The 14,887-nt window shown below is 36.6% G+C and overlaps 1 protein-coding gene across 4 annotated transcripts in view; it reads right to left on the bottom strand.

The window, feature by feature from the left end:
- Positions 1–14,887, bottom strand: part of PIK3CB (phosphatidylinositol-4,5-bisphosphate 3-kinase catalytic subunit beta) — a 213,666-nt gene that overhangs the window by 70,400 nt on the left and 128,379 nt on the right. For all 4 annotated transcript variants that reach the window (XM_066352040.1, XM_066352039.1, XM_066352043.1 and 1 more), the window contains 3 exons: positions 10,053–10,232; positions 4,710–4,877; positions 3,746–3,823 (listed from right to left, as the gene is read on the bottom strand). In XM_066352040.1, the coding sequence (XP_066208137.1) occupies positions 3,746–3,823; positions 4,710–4,877; positions 10,053–10,232 (426 nt within the window). The remainder of the gene's footprint in view (positions 1–3,745; positions 3,824–4,709; positions 4,878–10,052; positions 10,233–14,887) is intronic.

Raw genomic sequence — 14,887 nt, 5'->3', positions numbered from 1 at the left:
CTGAGAGTTAGAAGACTACTTGTCCATAACAGCTAAAAGTAGAGGGCTTCTTGAGTGCTTTCTGACTTCACTAGCACCATCTTTTACATTTAGGCAGTACTAAGTCCAGGTTCTACTGAATATTAAGATGCACACCAGAAAAATTAAATGTCACAAGGTTGGGAAAAGACTGACCAGGAAAGAAACTGTATGCTACAGAATTCTAAGCACTTGCACAGGGCTGAAAGACATTCAAGTGCTAGCCAGGCAGAGTAGTGAACCTTCATTGAGCAGCTAGGATTTTCATTAAAGACTGCATAGAATCAACATGCCCTGTAAAATCTCTGGGGTGACTTTAAGAAAGAAGGTTATCTTTCAGTGGCCTAACTCATGAACCCTTAAAAGAGACAAGGCTCTTCCTGGCAATAGATACAAAGAGTAAGAAGGATTTCACGCTTGAGAAATTCTCTATTTCTACATTTAAAAATGGAGAGAGCCCCATGGCCAGGACCTGAAAGATGCCTCTATTTACTGAGAGCCATCCCCAGCCAACAGCCAGCAAAGAAACAAGAACTTCAATCTTACAATGGCAAGGAACTGAATTTGGCCAATAACTTGAGTCATCTTGGAAGCAGATTCTTCCCCAGAGACTTCAGGAAGGAATGCTGCCCAATTAACAACTGGATTTCAACCTTGTAAAGACAACAGGAAGAAAATCCAGCCAAACCATGCCCAGACTATTGATCTACAGAGATGTGAGTTAATCAACGGGTGTTTTTTAAGCAGCTAAATTTTCAGTAATTTGTTACCCAGCAATAGAAAACCAATTTAAGGGGCTTTATAAACTTAACGCTAATAAATTTAACAACTTAAAACAAATTGTCTAAAAGACAAAAATTACCAAAATTGACACAAAAGAAAATTTATCTATACAGCCACTAAAAAAATTAAATAATTAAAAGCCTTCCCACAAAGAAAATTCGAGGCTCAGATGGTTTTGAGTAACTCCTACCAAATATACAAGACATAATACCAACCCTACATAAACTTGTTCAGAAAAATCATGGAGGGGAAGGTTTCTCAACTCAATTTATAAAGCTAACACTACTATGATACTATGTAAAATCAGAGAAAGACTTTACATGTGAAGAAAAGTGCAGACCAATATTCTCCATGAGTATAGACATAAAAACCTAACAAAATAGTAATAAAGTAAATCCAGCAATATATTTACATCCTCACTGAGTGGAGAATATTTCAGAAATGCAAGGTTGGTTTTAACTTTTGAAAACCAATCAAATTAACAGCCTAAATATAAAAACCATGTGATCATCTTAATAAATATAGAAAAAGCATTTGACAAAGTATAACCCTTTTTTAAAATCCTTTTCAGGTTAAAAAGTCTCAGCAAAGTGGGAAAAGAAGAGAATTTCTTAAATAAAGAGCATCTAAGAAAAACCTACAGCTAATTATTATACTTAAAGTTGTAAGACTGACTGCTTTCCTTTAAAATTAAGTTTTGGGATGTCCAAATGTTCTGCATGTTCTGTGAGAGTTTTTACATGAGATAAACATTTAAATGGTACACTGACTAAAGCAGATTGCCCTTCTTAAAAGTGGGTGGCTCTAATCCAATCTGTTGAAGAACTAAACAGAAAAAAAAGACCCTTCCCAGAGTAAGAAAGAATTCTTCCTGCCTGACGGTCTGGTTTATCAGCTTTTTGCCTGCCTTCAGACTCAAACTGAAACAACAGCTCTTCCTGGGTCTTGAGCCAGCCAGCCTTCAACAGGAACTACCCAAAGAGCTCTCCTGGTTCTCAGGTCTCTGGACTCAGACTAGAACTCAACTGTCAGCTCTCCTGAGTCTCCAGTTTGCCAGCCAACCCTACAGATCACGGGACTTCATCTACTTCATAATCACATGAGCCAATTCCTTAAATAAATCTGTATCTGCATGTACATGGCTATGCACACAAACACCCTCTGTTGGTTCTGTTTGTTTCTCTGAAGAACCCTGACAAATACAGCTTACTCACATCACTTCTATTTAACATCATATTGAAGTCTTAACCCTGAAAAAGTTTGAAAACAAAGAACTAAAGCTGCATCCCCCCCCCCCCCCTTTTTTCCCTTCAGATTCCTTTTCAAATTGTACTGGAGCTCCTAACCTGTGTAGAAATCAAACTGAATGGGTCATATCTACAAGAAAATCATGTCATAATTGCTTTAACTTACTTAAACTATATAACCTCACTGAAAAAAGGGCTGGTGAGGGGAGACTAGAGAACTAGATGGAGTAGAGTGGGGGATACCTTAAACAGTACATACCATTAAGACACAACCATGAATAATAAAATCAATCAAGCTTGCAATATCTGATAGAACTTGGCAAAAATCTATTTAAATAAAATGTCAGCATAAGTAAATAAGTAAATAAATAAATCAGGTAATGAAGGCTTCTTCTGTCTCCAGGGAAAAAAATTAAATAATAAAAAAAATGTTAATAATTACAAAAGAAATAGCATAAATTACCTACAGAAGACCACAGATAAAACCATATATATATACTCCACTTGACTTGAAGATAGATTTCCCTACACTCTATGTGGTCTCTGCCTTTAGAAATATAATACCCATGGAACTATAATGACTATTTGTGACTGTACAAAATGTATTATAAAGTAACTAAATCAAGTTATAGAATAATGTATATACTATCATTCCTTTTTAACAAATCAACCAATCAACAAAATAAACACAACCAAAACCCATTCCCTCCCCAAACCATGTTTATATATTTATATAAATATGGACCTCACTCACAATGCTGATTAACTTTAAATCCCATATGATGATAGAGTTGGGTAGGAAAGATTAGTAACTTTTTCCTTTAATCAGGTTTGGACTTTTTTTTTTTTACCAATTGCAACAATGCTATAATTTTGCAACTGAAAAAAAAAATTTTTAAGTAAAAAATAAAATTACCACTGAAATAGAAAACAAAAGCTAATTGACATAAGCACACTCATTAAAAATTCAAACCTAGTTAAAAATATAAGGGCAATAAAGCCCTTATTTCAATGACAGCTCCCCAAAGAATCTTTAACGCCCAGTTACAATAAGCAAGCTATTGGTAATCTTTGGCAAGGTTCTCCTGATGATCCCATGCCAACAAACATCTCAAACTAACGGAATCTCTTTCTTGGCTCACAAAGCTATTCCTGCCAAACCAAACAGGGAAATGCATGCTTTATACTTTGAGACAAATGCCTTGTTAATTCTTCACTTAATTGTATGGGGTTGTGAAATAAATCCCCATGTGTGAACAACTCGTGATCTATAATGCAGTCATCTATTTTCTTCCAGGAAATGGTATTACATTTTCTGTGTTCAGCAAGTTTAAAAGTAAAAAAAGGGCTGTGTGCAGCTCAAAGCAAGGCTGAGAAAAAAGAGTAAGTAAGCTTGCATATAAACATGTGACCTACAGTTTCAAACTGAAATTTCACTTGCTGAATTCTTGATCTAAAGCAGTTTCTTTTATATAATATATACCAGAAAATGTCAATCTATCTGTTACATCTCCAACTATTTAAAGAATACTTTAAAACAAAAATTCATAAGTGTCTTGAAATAAATTGCCATATTCTATCTCATATAATTGACCAATGTTGGTAAAAGTTTAATTTCCAATGTGATATTCACTGAGCATATCAGTGAATTATTTAAATAATAAATATGACAAATTCAAATCTTAGTGAGTACTCACTTTTACAGTTTCTTCTGTGTTAAGTTTATTTCCCTTAACCAAGACAATTTGGAAAGGGTTGTTATTTTCCCAAACATGCTGTAAAAGAATGAAATAAATAAAGAGTAATTTAATAAAAGATATGAAATATTTTAAGCTAGCAATGAAATCATCTCATCAGTTCTCACATCCACTGACAAAATAATAAAAACAGACCTCTGAACTACCAAGTGAAAGTCATGTGTATTAAATTAAGCATCATAATCACTATTTAGTTCTCATGCTAAAACACAGGCAGCATTCCACTACTGCTAAGAGATTCACCAAATTAAACACCAAAAACAGTATTAAAAGCTCTGAATAAAATAAGAATTGACCATTTATTTAAATTAATACATAGATAACCTCTTAATAATCAAGAAGTAGTTAAACATACAATTTGTTAAGAATGAATAACTAAACAAGGTTAACTATTCCCATTAACAAACTTAAAATTTGCTTTATACAAATATATTACATTCTGGAAAAAATGGTGCCTTTGACTCATTTAAAATCTAAAAGTATTAAATAAGACAGGCAAATTATACCACAACACCATCATAGCTAGGCTGACAGAAATGAAATATACTAGTAAATCAACTATTTTAGCATATCTAACATTTTTACCACAATGTCTCAAATTACTCACTGAAGTTCTATGTTTAGCTTTCAAAATATTCTCTAATTTAATGGTATTTTTACTTGGAACCAAAAGAACTATAAATGGCATATTAACATTTATATGTAGCTTGAATAAGTAAAATAGTAACTAGACAGATAATTATTATAAATGGTGACGGACCTTTGGCAAATACATGTTGGTTTTTACAGAAGGAGAAGTAAAAAAAACAACAACAACCCCCCCCCCCCAAACGAGACTTAAACATACACCTTAACAAAATCACATGCCTCTTGGGGCTGCCAAAAGTTCCCACATGAAACTTACAGAAATAATCCGTTTCTTTGGTGGTAAAGGGAGAGGAAGGTTAGATGAATTCCTACTTATGGCAGCCTCTATGGCAATCATTTCCTCTTCATACATCTTTTTGATCTTGCAACATTCCACAAGTATAAAATGGGGTAAGGTCCTGTTCATTACACAGTTCCGGATATACTAACAGTGGCAAGGAACAATAAAGTAAGAAAATTCAAGCAAATATTTAAAATAAATAGAAGAATAAAATTAAGCTGAACAACACTATATCAAAATGTCTTATGAAAGTATATCTTAACTCGATGTCAAAAATATGAAAACCTAAAAATCACAACATAAAGAAAGCTACCATTATCTGAACATTTAAGTACAGAGAACTAAGCTGGATACATTATAGCTAATCTTCATAAAAACTCTGTAATAGCAATTACCCCCACCCATTTAATAGACTAAAGTAAAATTAGAATAGTTACACATCTAGTATCTGTAAGACCTGGATTTAAAACAATCTGTCTGACTTTCATTTATTTGTTGGTTTATTTGCTAAACCCTAAAGAAATACGTGCCTCAGTATAGATATTTTGTCTTCTCTTTTCTGCATTTAATATCTGACAGTTGACCAATAGGCATACCTTTCTAGAAGTAGGATTTGAATGTTGTAGACTGATGTCACAGAGCAAGCTTTCACTAGTCAATCAGGAAAGGTGAACATATAGTACACATATGGCCAGTTTTAAAACAATCAGGTGACCAACTCATGGATCCCTAAGGTAGACCTGGTACCTTTACAACACAGGGCTCCAGGCAGCCATTACTATTTCCCCAGGAAAAACCTACTGGCATTCCAGCTTGGTGCTGTTTGATTTCCATAAAACAGAACGACCCTCCAGAGGCATATAAAAAAAGAGGTGGTTATTCACATTACTAAAAATTCCTAAGAAAATGAATAGAAATCCAATGTATTACTCAAAAGAAAAACTTTTCTAAAAAGATATATAAAGTGTGATTCAATATATTATATTCAATTTAGAACCTCTAAAAATACAGTTTTTTGAAATAAAATAACATTTCCAGGATGACCTATAAGTGGAATTAGATGACATTATGTTAAATGTATACATTCAAAACTTTTCACTATGAAAGATAGATCATTCCATTTCATTTAATTCCTTTTCCTACATTGTATATTTTCTCTCTCATGCGACCCTCTATAAAAACATACACATGGCCCTGGCCGGTTGGCTCAGTGGTAGAGCATCGGCCTGGAGTGCAGGAGTCCCGGGTTTGATTCCCAGCCAGGGCACACAGGAGAAGCACCCATCTGCTTCTCCACCCCTCCCTCTCTCCTTCCTCTCTGTCTCTCTCTTCCTCTCCTGCAGCTGAGGCTCCATTGGAGCGGAGTTGGCCCGGGCGCTGGGGATGGCTCTGTGGCCTCTGACTCAGGCGCTAGAACGGCTCTGGTTGCAGCAGAGCGATGCCCCAGATGGGCAGAGCATCGCAGCCTGGTGGGTGTGCCGGTTGGATCCCGGTCTGGCACATGCAGGAGTCTGTCTGACTGCCTCTCCTTTCCAACTTCAGAAAAATACGAAAATAAATAAAAATAAAACTACTTTGTTAAAAAAAAAACCATACACATGACTTTATTTTTCTTTGTAATAAATATATTCTAGTTTTAGACAAAACAGTATGCCTTCCTCATATTAAGAAAAAAGTATTAAGTTAAGTAATTGGGAGGCTGCAGATGAGGTAGGAGAAGTCATTTCATGGCTAGAGAAACTAGGTTTGGAGTGAGAACCCAGTCAGAAATTCTCCAAACATTAAGAGTCTTGAAAAGGTGCCAGGCAGCCAGAAAAATGTTAATGGCTCAAATTTTAACATGAGTTTAAAAAAATAAGTGAACATACTCTAGGATATATTAAAGATAGGATAGTACAAAGATCAGTGGTTCTAAACTCAACAAGTAGTGATCTTGTTCTAGGATCGAGATCTAGAGCTCACTCTGAACCCCAAATAGGTAAAGGAAATTCTACTGCCCATGGATGGACATCTTAGGTCACCAAAAAAGAAAGAAAAGAAAAAAGCAGGAGGCTCCTTAAAAGATGACAGAACACGAAGGGAAGAAGTCAGTACTTCTGTGCTCCCACAAGCACTTTACATCTTCCTTCTTCCTCTCAGGGCTAGAGTTCAAGCACTTACTATCAGAATGCCACAGCTCCCAAAGCTGTGCACAGAAGTCATCATTGCTGTTATGACATTCTTCCCACAGCCTGACCAGGCAGTGGTGCAATGGATCAAGTGTCGGACTGGGATGCAGAGGATCCAGGTTCGAAAGCCTGAAGACCCCTACTTGAGCGCGGGCTCTTTCGGCTTGAGCACGGATGGGCTAGCCAGCTTGAGCACTGGTTCGATGGCTTGAACCCAAAGGTCTCTGGCTTGAGCAAGAGGTCATTCACTCTGCTGTAGCCCCCATGGTCAAGGCACATATGAGAAAGCAATCAATGAACAACTAAGGAGCTGCAACGAAGAACTGATGCTTCTCACCTCTCTCCCTTCTTGACTGTCAGTCCCTATCTGTCCCTCTCTGATTCTTCTCTGTCAAAAAACAAACAAACAAAAAAACCCCCAGACTTTCTATCTACAAAAGCAAAAGAACTGAGAGCCAGACTAGAAATCTGAAAACAAAGGTGTAAAATTGCCTATAACCGGCTAGTAGATCACAGCTACTTAATCTCAAACCTCACTTAATATTTGCCATGCCTGTATTATTCTCTTTTTTAAAAACAAAAATAGAAGTGATTATGTATTATTCTAGAATCTTGTTACTATTTATCTAATTGGCACTCAGCTTATCATTCTTTATGTAATGATCACTTTTTTAGTCTCCAAATGTAATTTCAACAAAAATATCTTCAAATTCCTTGAAGGCAAAGCCAGGATCCCATCCTTTAAAAAGCACACCTGTCTGGTCTGACCAGGAGGTGGCGCAGTGGATAGAGCGTCAAACTGGGATATGGAGGACCCAGGTTCAAGACCCCGAGGTCGCCAGCTTGAGTGTGGCTCATCTGGTTTGAGCAAGGCTCACTCTGTCTGCTCTAGCCGCCTCCCCACCCCACCCCACCCCACCCCCGTCAAGGCACATATGAGAAATCAATCAACGAACAACTAAGGAGCCGCAACAAAGAATTGATGTTTCTCATCTCTCTCCCTTTCTGTCTGTCTGTCTCTCTCTGTCACAAAAACAAAACAAAACAAAACAAAAACCACACCTGTCTGACCTGTGGTGGCACAGTGTATGGAATGTTGACCTGGAATGCTGAGGTTTCCAGTTCAAAACCCTGGTCCTGCCTGGTTAAGGCACAGATAAGAAGCAACAACTACAAATTGATGCTTCTCATTTCTCCTCCTTCTCTCTCTCTCTCTCTCTCTCAAATCAATAAAAAATTTAAAATCTTTTAAAAGTTAAATAAAAAGCATACCTTATGGTGGGGTAAGAGGTGTTGCACTGCACATTTTATTTAAACTTTATTTTTATTTTTTTACAGAAACAGAGAGAGAGAGTGAGGGATAGACAGGGACAGACAGACAGGAACAGAGAGATGAGAAGCATCAATCATTAGTTTTTCATTGAGCATTGCAGCACCTTAGTTGTTCATTGATTGCTTTCTCATAAGTGCCTTGACCACAGGCCTTCAGCAGACCAAGTAACCCCTTGCTTGAGCCAGTGACCTTGGGTCCAAGCTGGTGAGCTTTTGCTCAAACCAGATGAGCCCGTGCTCAAGCTGGCGACCTCAGAGTCTCGAACCTGGGTCCTCAGCATCCCAGTCTGATGCTCTATCCATTGCGCCACTGCCAGGTCAGGCTGCGCATTTTATTTAAACTCCACTTTACTCCAAAAATAATTTGAGGCATGTCAGTGCCTTCCATAAAGTATTTAATGAGATAATTCATGATTAAATGGTAATAAATATCTCAAAGATAAGGGAAGACTTTTGAGAATGGTGAAAACTAATGCTTACAAAATTCCTACCACATATGGAAGTAATGAAAACAAGGGGAAATTACACATACAAATATTAGACTTTAATTGAAAAGATTCTTAATACTCAATGAAAAATTATTATAACATTATTTTCCTCATTAACCAATAATCAATTTTTTATACAATTCAATTAGGGGCCATTTAATCAAAATAATTTTGTTTTACTTCCCCCAGAATGTCATATCTAAATCAATGTTTATATGATAAAAAAGTATGGAGCTATAACAAAATGTATTAAGAATTCATGATGCTGTAGGAAATTATGACAATCAAAAAGCAGAATACAAACATTATAGATACAAACATAAACACATATAATCATTATGCCAAAAATATATATAACTTCAAGTAAAATGACAAAAGCAGGCCCTGGCTGGGTAGCTCAGTTGTAAAGAGTATTGTCCTGATATGCCCAGGTTGTGGGTTTGATCTCCAGTCAGAGCACATGCAAGAACCAACCTATGAATGCATAAATAAGTGGAACAACAAATCAATGTTTCTTTCTTTCTCTCTTTCTAAAATCAGGGTTTTTTTTGTTTGCTTGTTTTTTAGAGAGAGCAGGACAGACAGGGAAAGAGATAAGAAGCATTAACTAGTAGTTGAGGCACTTTAGTTGTTCATTGACTGTTTCTCATACATGTCTTGACTGGGGGGGCTCTAGCAGAGCCAGTGACCCCTTGCTCAAGCCAGCAACCTTGGGCTCAAGCCAGCGACCTTTGGGCTTAAACCAGCAAGACCATGGGGTCATGTCTATGATCCTATGCTCAAGCCAGTTACCCCGTGCTTAAGACAGCAACCTTGGGGTTTTGAACCTGGGTCCTCAGCATCCCAGGTTGATGCTCTATCCACTGCTCCACCAACTGGTCAGGCTAAAATCAGTAACATTTAAAAAAATAATAATACATCTTAAGCCCTGGCGGGATAGCTTGGTTGGTTTGAGCATTGTCCTGAAACACAGAAGTTGCTGGTTCAATCCTTCGTCGGGGCATATACAGAAACAGATTGATGTTTCTGTCTCTTCCTTTCTCTCTCTCAAATCAATAAATAACAATAGTACATCTTTAAAAAAAACAATAAACACATGCCAAAAGGTTAACAATGGTTATCTCAGAGGTAAGATTTTCTATTATTTGTGTATAATTTTTTGTAAGTTCCAAATGTTCTGCTATAGTCGCACATTTTTTGGCCAGAAATTTCAATTTGCTAAATGTACACACACACACACACATACACACACACACACACACACACACACACACACACACACACACACACACACACCACAACTCTGGTAAACTGATAGCTAATACACATACCTGAAACTGGATTAGTGGATAATCACCAAACACATATTCTACTCTTCCACTGATTTGCAACACATAGTCATAGGGGCTAACTTCATCTTCTTTCCCATGAATAGTCAAACGTTTTTGGATTGCCAATTCATTTATTTTGATAGGATTCATATTCGGAGATACTTGAAAACTAAACACATCCTAAGTAGGAGGGTAGAAAAAAGGAACAATTTTACATTTGTGTTTTAAAGTAAATCACTCTCTACAACATTTGTACTTGTTACTACATAATAAATAGCCGCACATAATTTTACATATATAATATGTGCACCCTTTGCATTTGCATTTAATATTTCAGTAAATATTCCTATTTTCTAAATATAATACATCTTACCTTTCAAAGGTAAGATAAATATTTAAAGTTTATTAATATGTAACTAAAATTTATCATCAGGTAGTTTATCACATGCATTTCCCAGTGAATATCATTCTTTTAAAAAAATTACTCCAGGCCCTGGCCGGTTGGCTCAGTGGTAGAGCGTCGGCCTGGCGTGCAGAAATCCTGGGTTCGATTCCCGGCCAGGGCACACAGGAGAAGCGCCCATCTGATTCTCCACCCCTCCCCCTTTCCTTCCTCTCTGTCTCTCTCTTCCCAGCCGAGGCTCCACTGGAGCAAAGATGGCCCGGGAGCTGGGGATAGCTCCTTGGCCTCTGCCCCAGGCGCTAGAGTGGCTCTGGTCGCAACATGGCGAAGCTCCCGAGGGGCAGAGCATCGCCCCCTGGTGGGCAGAGCGTCGCCCCCTGGTGGGCGTGCCGGGTGGATCCTGGTCGGGGGCATGCGGGAGTCTGTCTCTCCCCGTTTCCGGCTTCAGAAAAATACAGAAAAAAAAATAAAATAAAAAAATTACTCCAAAACTCTGTAGTTATTCAAATTTAGTCTGTATTAAAAAAAAAAAAATTACCGTATTTCCCCATGCATAAGATGTTCCCATGTGTAAGACACACCTTAATTTGGGGGCCCAACTTTGAAAAACAATGTATTATATTAAGTTATTGAACTCAAGTTTTATTCATCATAAAATTCATACAACTCCTCATCACTTTCAAAACTCCCATCCATTAGCTTGTCCTCATCTGTGTCTGATGACGAATCACTGTCTTCATATATTGTCTTGTCCTCAGTTCCATCTATGGCATTTGAAATGCCACATTTCTTAAATGACTTGATAATAATCTCTATCTTGATATTATCCCAGGATCTTTTCATGATTTCCATTCACTTTTGTAAACTGGATCACTTTTAACTTGAATTCAGCACTGTACAAAAATCTTTTCTGAGCCACTTCTGGGCAGAACGTGGAAAACATAACCTACCGTAATATACCGGTAACAACTGCAAAACAATGAGCGCAAAGACAAGCATGAAAAAGCAGAAATGCAAGTAAAAAGAAATCTACAACCACTTGTATAAGACGCACTCAGTTTTAGACCCCAAATTTTTGGAAAAAGGGCACGTCTTATAGATGAGGAAATATGGGGTATGTTGTCTCTAGTAAGAGATTTTTACTTTATACCAATTGAACAATAAATTTACAATTGTCTGATTTTATAAATATGTATAAAAAGAATTTAATTAGTAAAAAATGGAGTTGCAATGGAATATTATTAAACCTGTGCATAAATCCCCAAAATATAGATATTAAAAATTAATAATATCTGAATCCTTCTATAATCTAGCAAATTAATTTTCTACCATATGATCATATATCAAAGATATAAGAAAGCTCACTATCTCCCAAGGCAGCCAGCTGCTACTTTGGACATCCATGATTTATTATAAAATTCTCTATACTGACCTAAAGTTAATTTTGCAATATTTTCCACCAAAGTAATTTAACACAAGGTATCTCAAATTCAACTTTTAAAACCTAAAACCACTGGGTCTTCCAATCTATTTTCTCCAGTATTAACCATTTTAGTTTGGGCCAAATGCATCCAAGCACAGGAACTAAGATCTACAGAGTCACTACAGAAGTCATACCATTCCCCTTTCCTCACCTCACTTCCCACAACATACCAATGATAACCTCTCCACCTCTAATAACACTTATACTTCAGTGACTCCTTACATCTTTCCTAAGAGCAATTAACTTCTTATTTGATCTATCTCTTGTACTATCTACCTCAAAACTACTTTCACTCACCTTAGAAAGTAATCTATATTTAAAAGGAGAGCAGTAAAGAGATATATTCTTTTTTAACATAATACAAATGCTTGTAACTGTCTAAAGCAGTGGTACACAATAGAACTTTGTTTAATAATAAAATATCTATACTGTGCTGTCCAGTTCAATAACCACTAGTCTCAATGGGCTCAGTAAGTGGCTACTGTGAAGAACTAAATTTTTTTTTATAATAATTTTATTTTTTTAATGGGGTGACATCAATAAATCAGGATACATATATTCAAAGATAACAAGTCCAGGTTATCTTGTCATTCAATAATGTTGCATACCCATCACCCAAAGTCAGATTGTCCTCTGTCACCTTCTATCTAGTTTTCTTTGTGCCCCTCCCCCTCCCCCTTTCCCTCTCCCATTCCCCCCTCCTCCCCGTAACCACCACACTCTTATCAATGTCTCTTAGTTTCACTTTTATGTCCCACCTACGTATGGAATAATGCAGTTCCTGGTTTTTTCTAATTTACTTATTTCACTTCGTATCATGTTATCAAGATCCCACCATTTTGCTGTAAATGTTCCGATGTCATCATTTCTTATGGCTGAGTAGTATTCCATAGTGTATATGTGCCACATCTTCTTTATCCAGTCATCTATTGACGGGATTTTTGGTTGTTTCCATGTCCTGGCCACTGTGAACAATGCTGCAATAAACATGGGGCTGCATGTGTCTTTACGTATCAATGTTTCTAAGTTTTTGGGATATATACCCAGTAGAGGGATTGCTGGGTCATAAGGTAGTTCCATTTTCAGTTTTTTGAGGAACCACCATACTTTCTTCCATAATGGTTGTACTACTTTACATTCCCACCAACAGTGTATGAGGGTTCCTTTTTCTCCACAGCCTCTCCAACATTTGCTATTATCTGTCATGCTAATAATAGCTAATCGAACAGGTGTGAGGTGGTATCTCATTGCCGTTTTGATTTGCATTTCTCTAATAGCTAAAGAAGATGAGCATCTTTTCATATATCTGTTGGCCATTTGTATTTCTTCCTGGGAGAAGTGTCTGTTCATATCCTCTTCCCATTTTTTTATTGGATTGTTTGTTTGTTTGTTTATTGTTGAGTTTTATGAGTTCTTTGTATATTTTGGATATTAGGCCCTTATCTGAGCTGTTGTTTGAAAATATTTCCCATTTAGTTGGCTTTCTGTTTATTTTGTTATCAGTTTCTCTTGCTGAGCAAAAACTTCTTAGTCTGATGTAGTCCCATTCATTAATTTTTGCCTTCACTTCTCTTGCCTGTGGAGTCAAATTCATAAAATGCTCTTTAAAACCCAGGTCCCTGAGTTGAGTACCTATGTCTTCTTCTATGTACTTAACTGTTTCAGGTCTTATGTTTAGATCTTTGATCCATTTTGAGTTAATTTTTGTACAGGGGAAGAGACTGTAGTCCAGTTTCATTCTTTTGCATGTGGCTTTCCAGTTTTCCCAGCACCATTTATTGAAGAGGCTTTCTTTTCTCCATTGTGTGTTGTTGGCCCCTTTATCAAAAATTATTTGACTATATATATGTGGTTTTATTTCTGGACTTTCTATTCTGTTCCATTGGTCTGAGTGTCTATTTTTCTGCCAATACCATGCTGTTTTGATTGTCGTGGCCCTATAATATAGTTTGAAGTCAGGTATTGTAATGCCCCCAGCTTCATTCTTTTTCTTTAGGATTGCTTTGGCTATTTGGGGTTTTTTATAGTTCCATATAAATCTGATGATTTTTTGCTCTATTTCTTTAAAAAACGTCATTGGAAGTTTGATGGGAATTGCATTAAATTTGTATATTGCTTTGGGTAATATAGCCATCTTGATTATATTTATTCTTCCTAGCCAAGAACAAGGTATATTCTTCCATCTCATTATATCTTTTTCGATTTCCCTTAACAATGGTTTATAGTTTTCATTATATAAGTCCTTTACATTCTTTGTTATGTTTATTCCTAAGTATTTTATTTTTTTTGTTGCAATCGTGAAGGGGATTATTCTTTTGAGTTCGTTCTCAATTGTTTCATTGTTGGCATATAGAAAGGCTATTGACTTCTGTATGTTAATTTTGTATCCTGCGACTTGACTGTATTGGCTTATTGTTTCTAGTAGTCTTTTTGTGGATTCTTTGGGGTTTTCGATGTATAGGATCATATCATCTGCAAAAAGTGATACCTTTACTTCTTCTTTTCCGATATGGATGCCTTTTATTTCTTTGTCTTGTCTGATTGCTCTGGCTAGAACCTCTAGTACCACATTAAGTAAGAGTGGAGAGAGTGGACAACCCTGTCTTGTTCCTGATTTAAGTGTCCCCTTGATTCAGTGTCCCCTTAGCCATTATGAAATGGCCATTTTTGTCTCTGAGTACTTTTCCTGTCTTGTAGTCAGCATTATCCGATATGAGTATTGCTACACCTGCTTTTTTTTGGATGTTATTTGCTTGGAGTATTGTTTTCCAGCCTTTCACTTTGAATTTGTTTTTATCCTTGTTACTTAGATGAGTTTCCTGTAGGCAGGATACAGTTGGATTTTCTTTTTTAATCCATTCTGCTACTCTGTGCCTTTTTATTGGTGAGTTTAATCCGTTTACATTTAGTGTAATTATTGATACTTGTGAGTTCCCTATTGCCATTTTA

Source organism: Saccopteryx leptura, chromosome 10 (assembly GCF_036850995.1).
Source record: "Saccopteryx leptura isolate mSacLep1 chromosome 10, mSacLep1_pri_phased_curated, whole genome shotgun sequence".
Lineage (NCBI taxonomy): Eukaryota > Metazoa > Chordata > Mammalia > Chiroptera > Emballonuridae > Saccopteryx > Saccopteryx leptura.
Note: the sequence above shows the minus strand (reverse complement) of the source record. Positions and strands in the feature narration are given on the sequence as shown.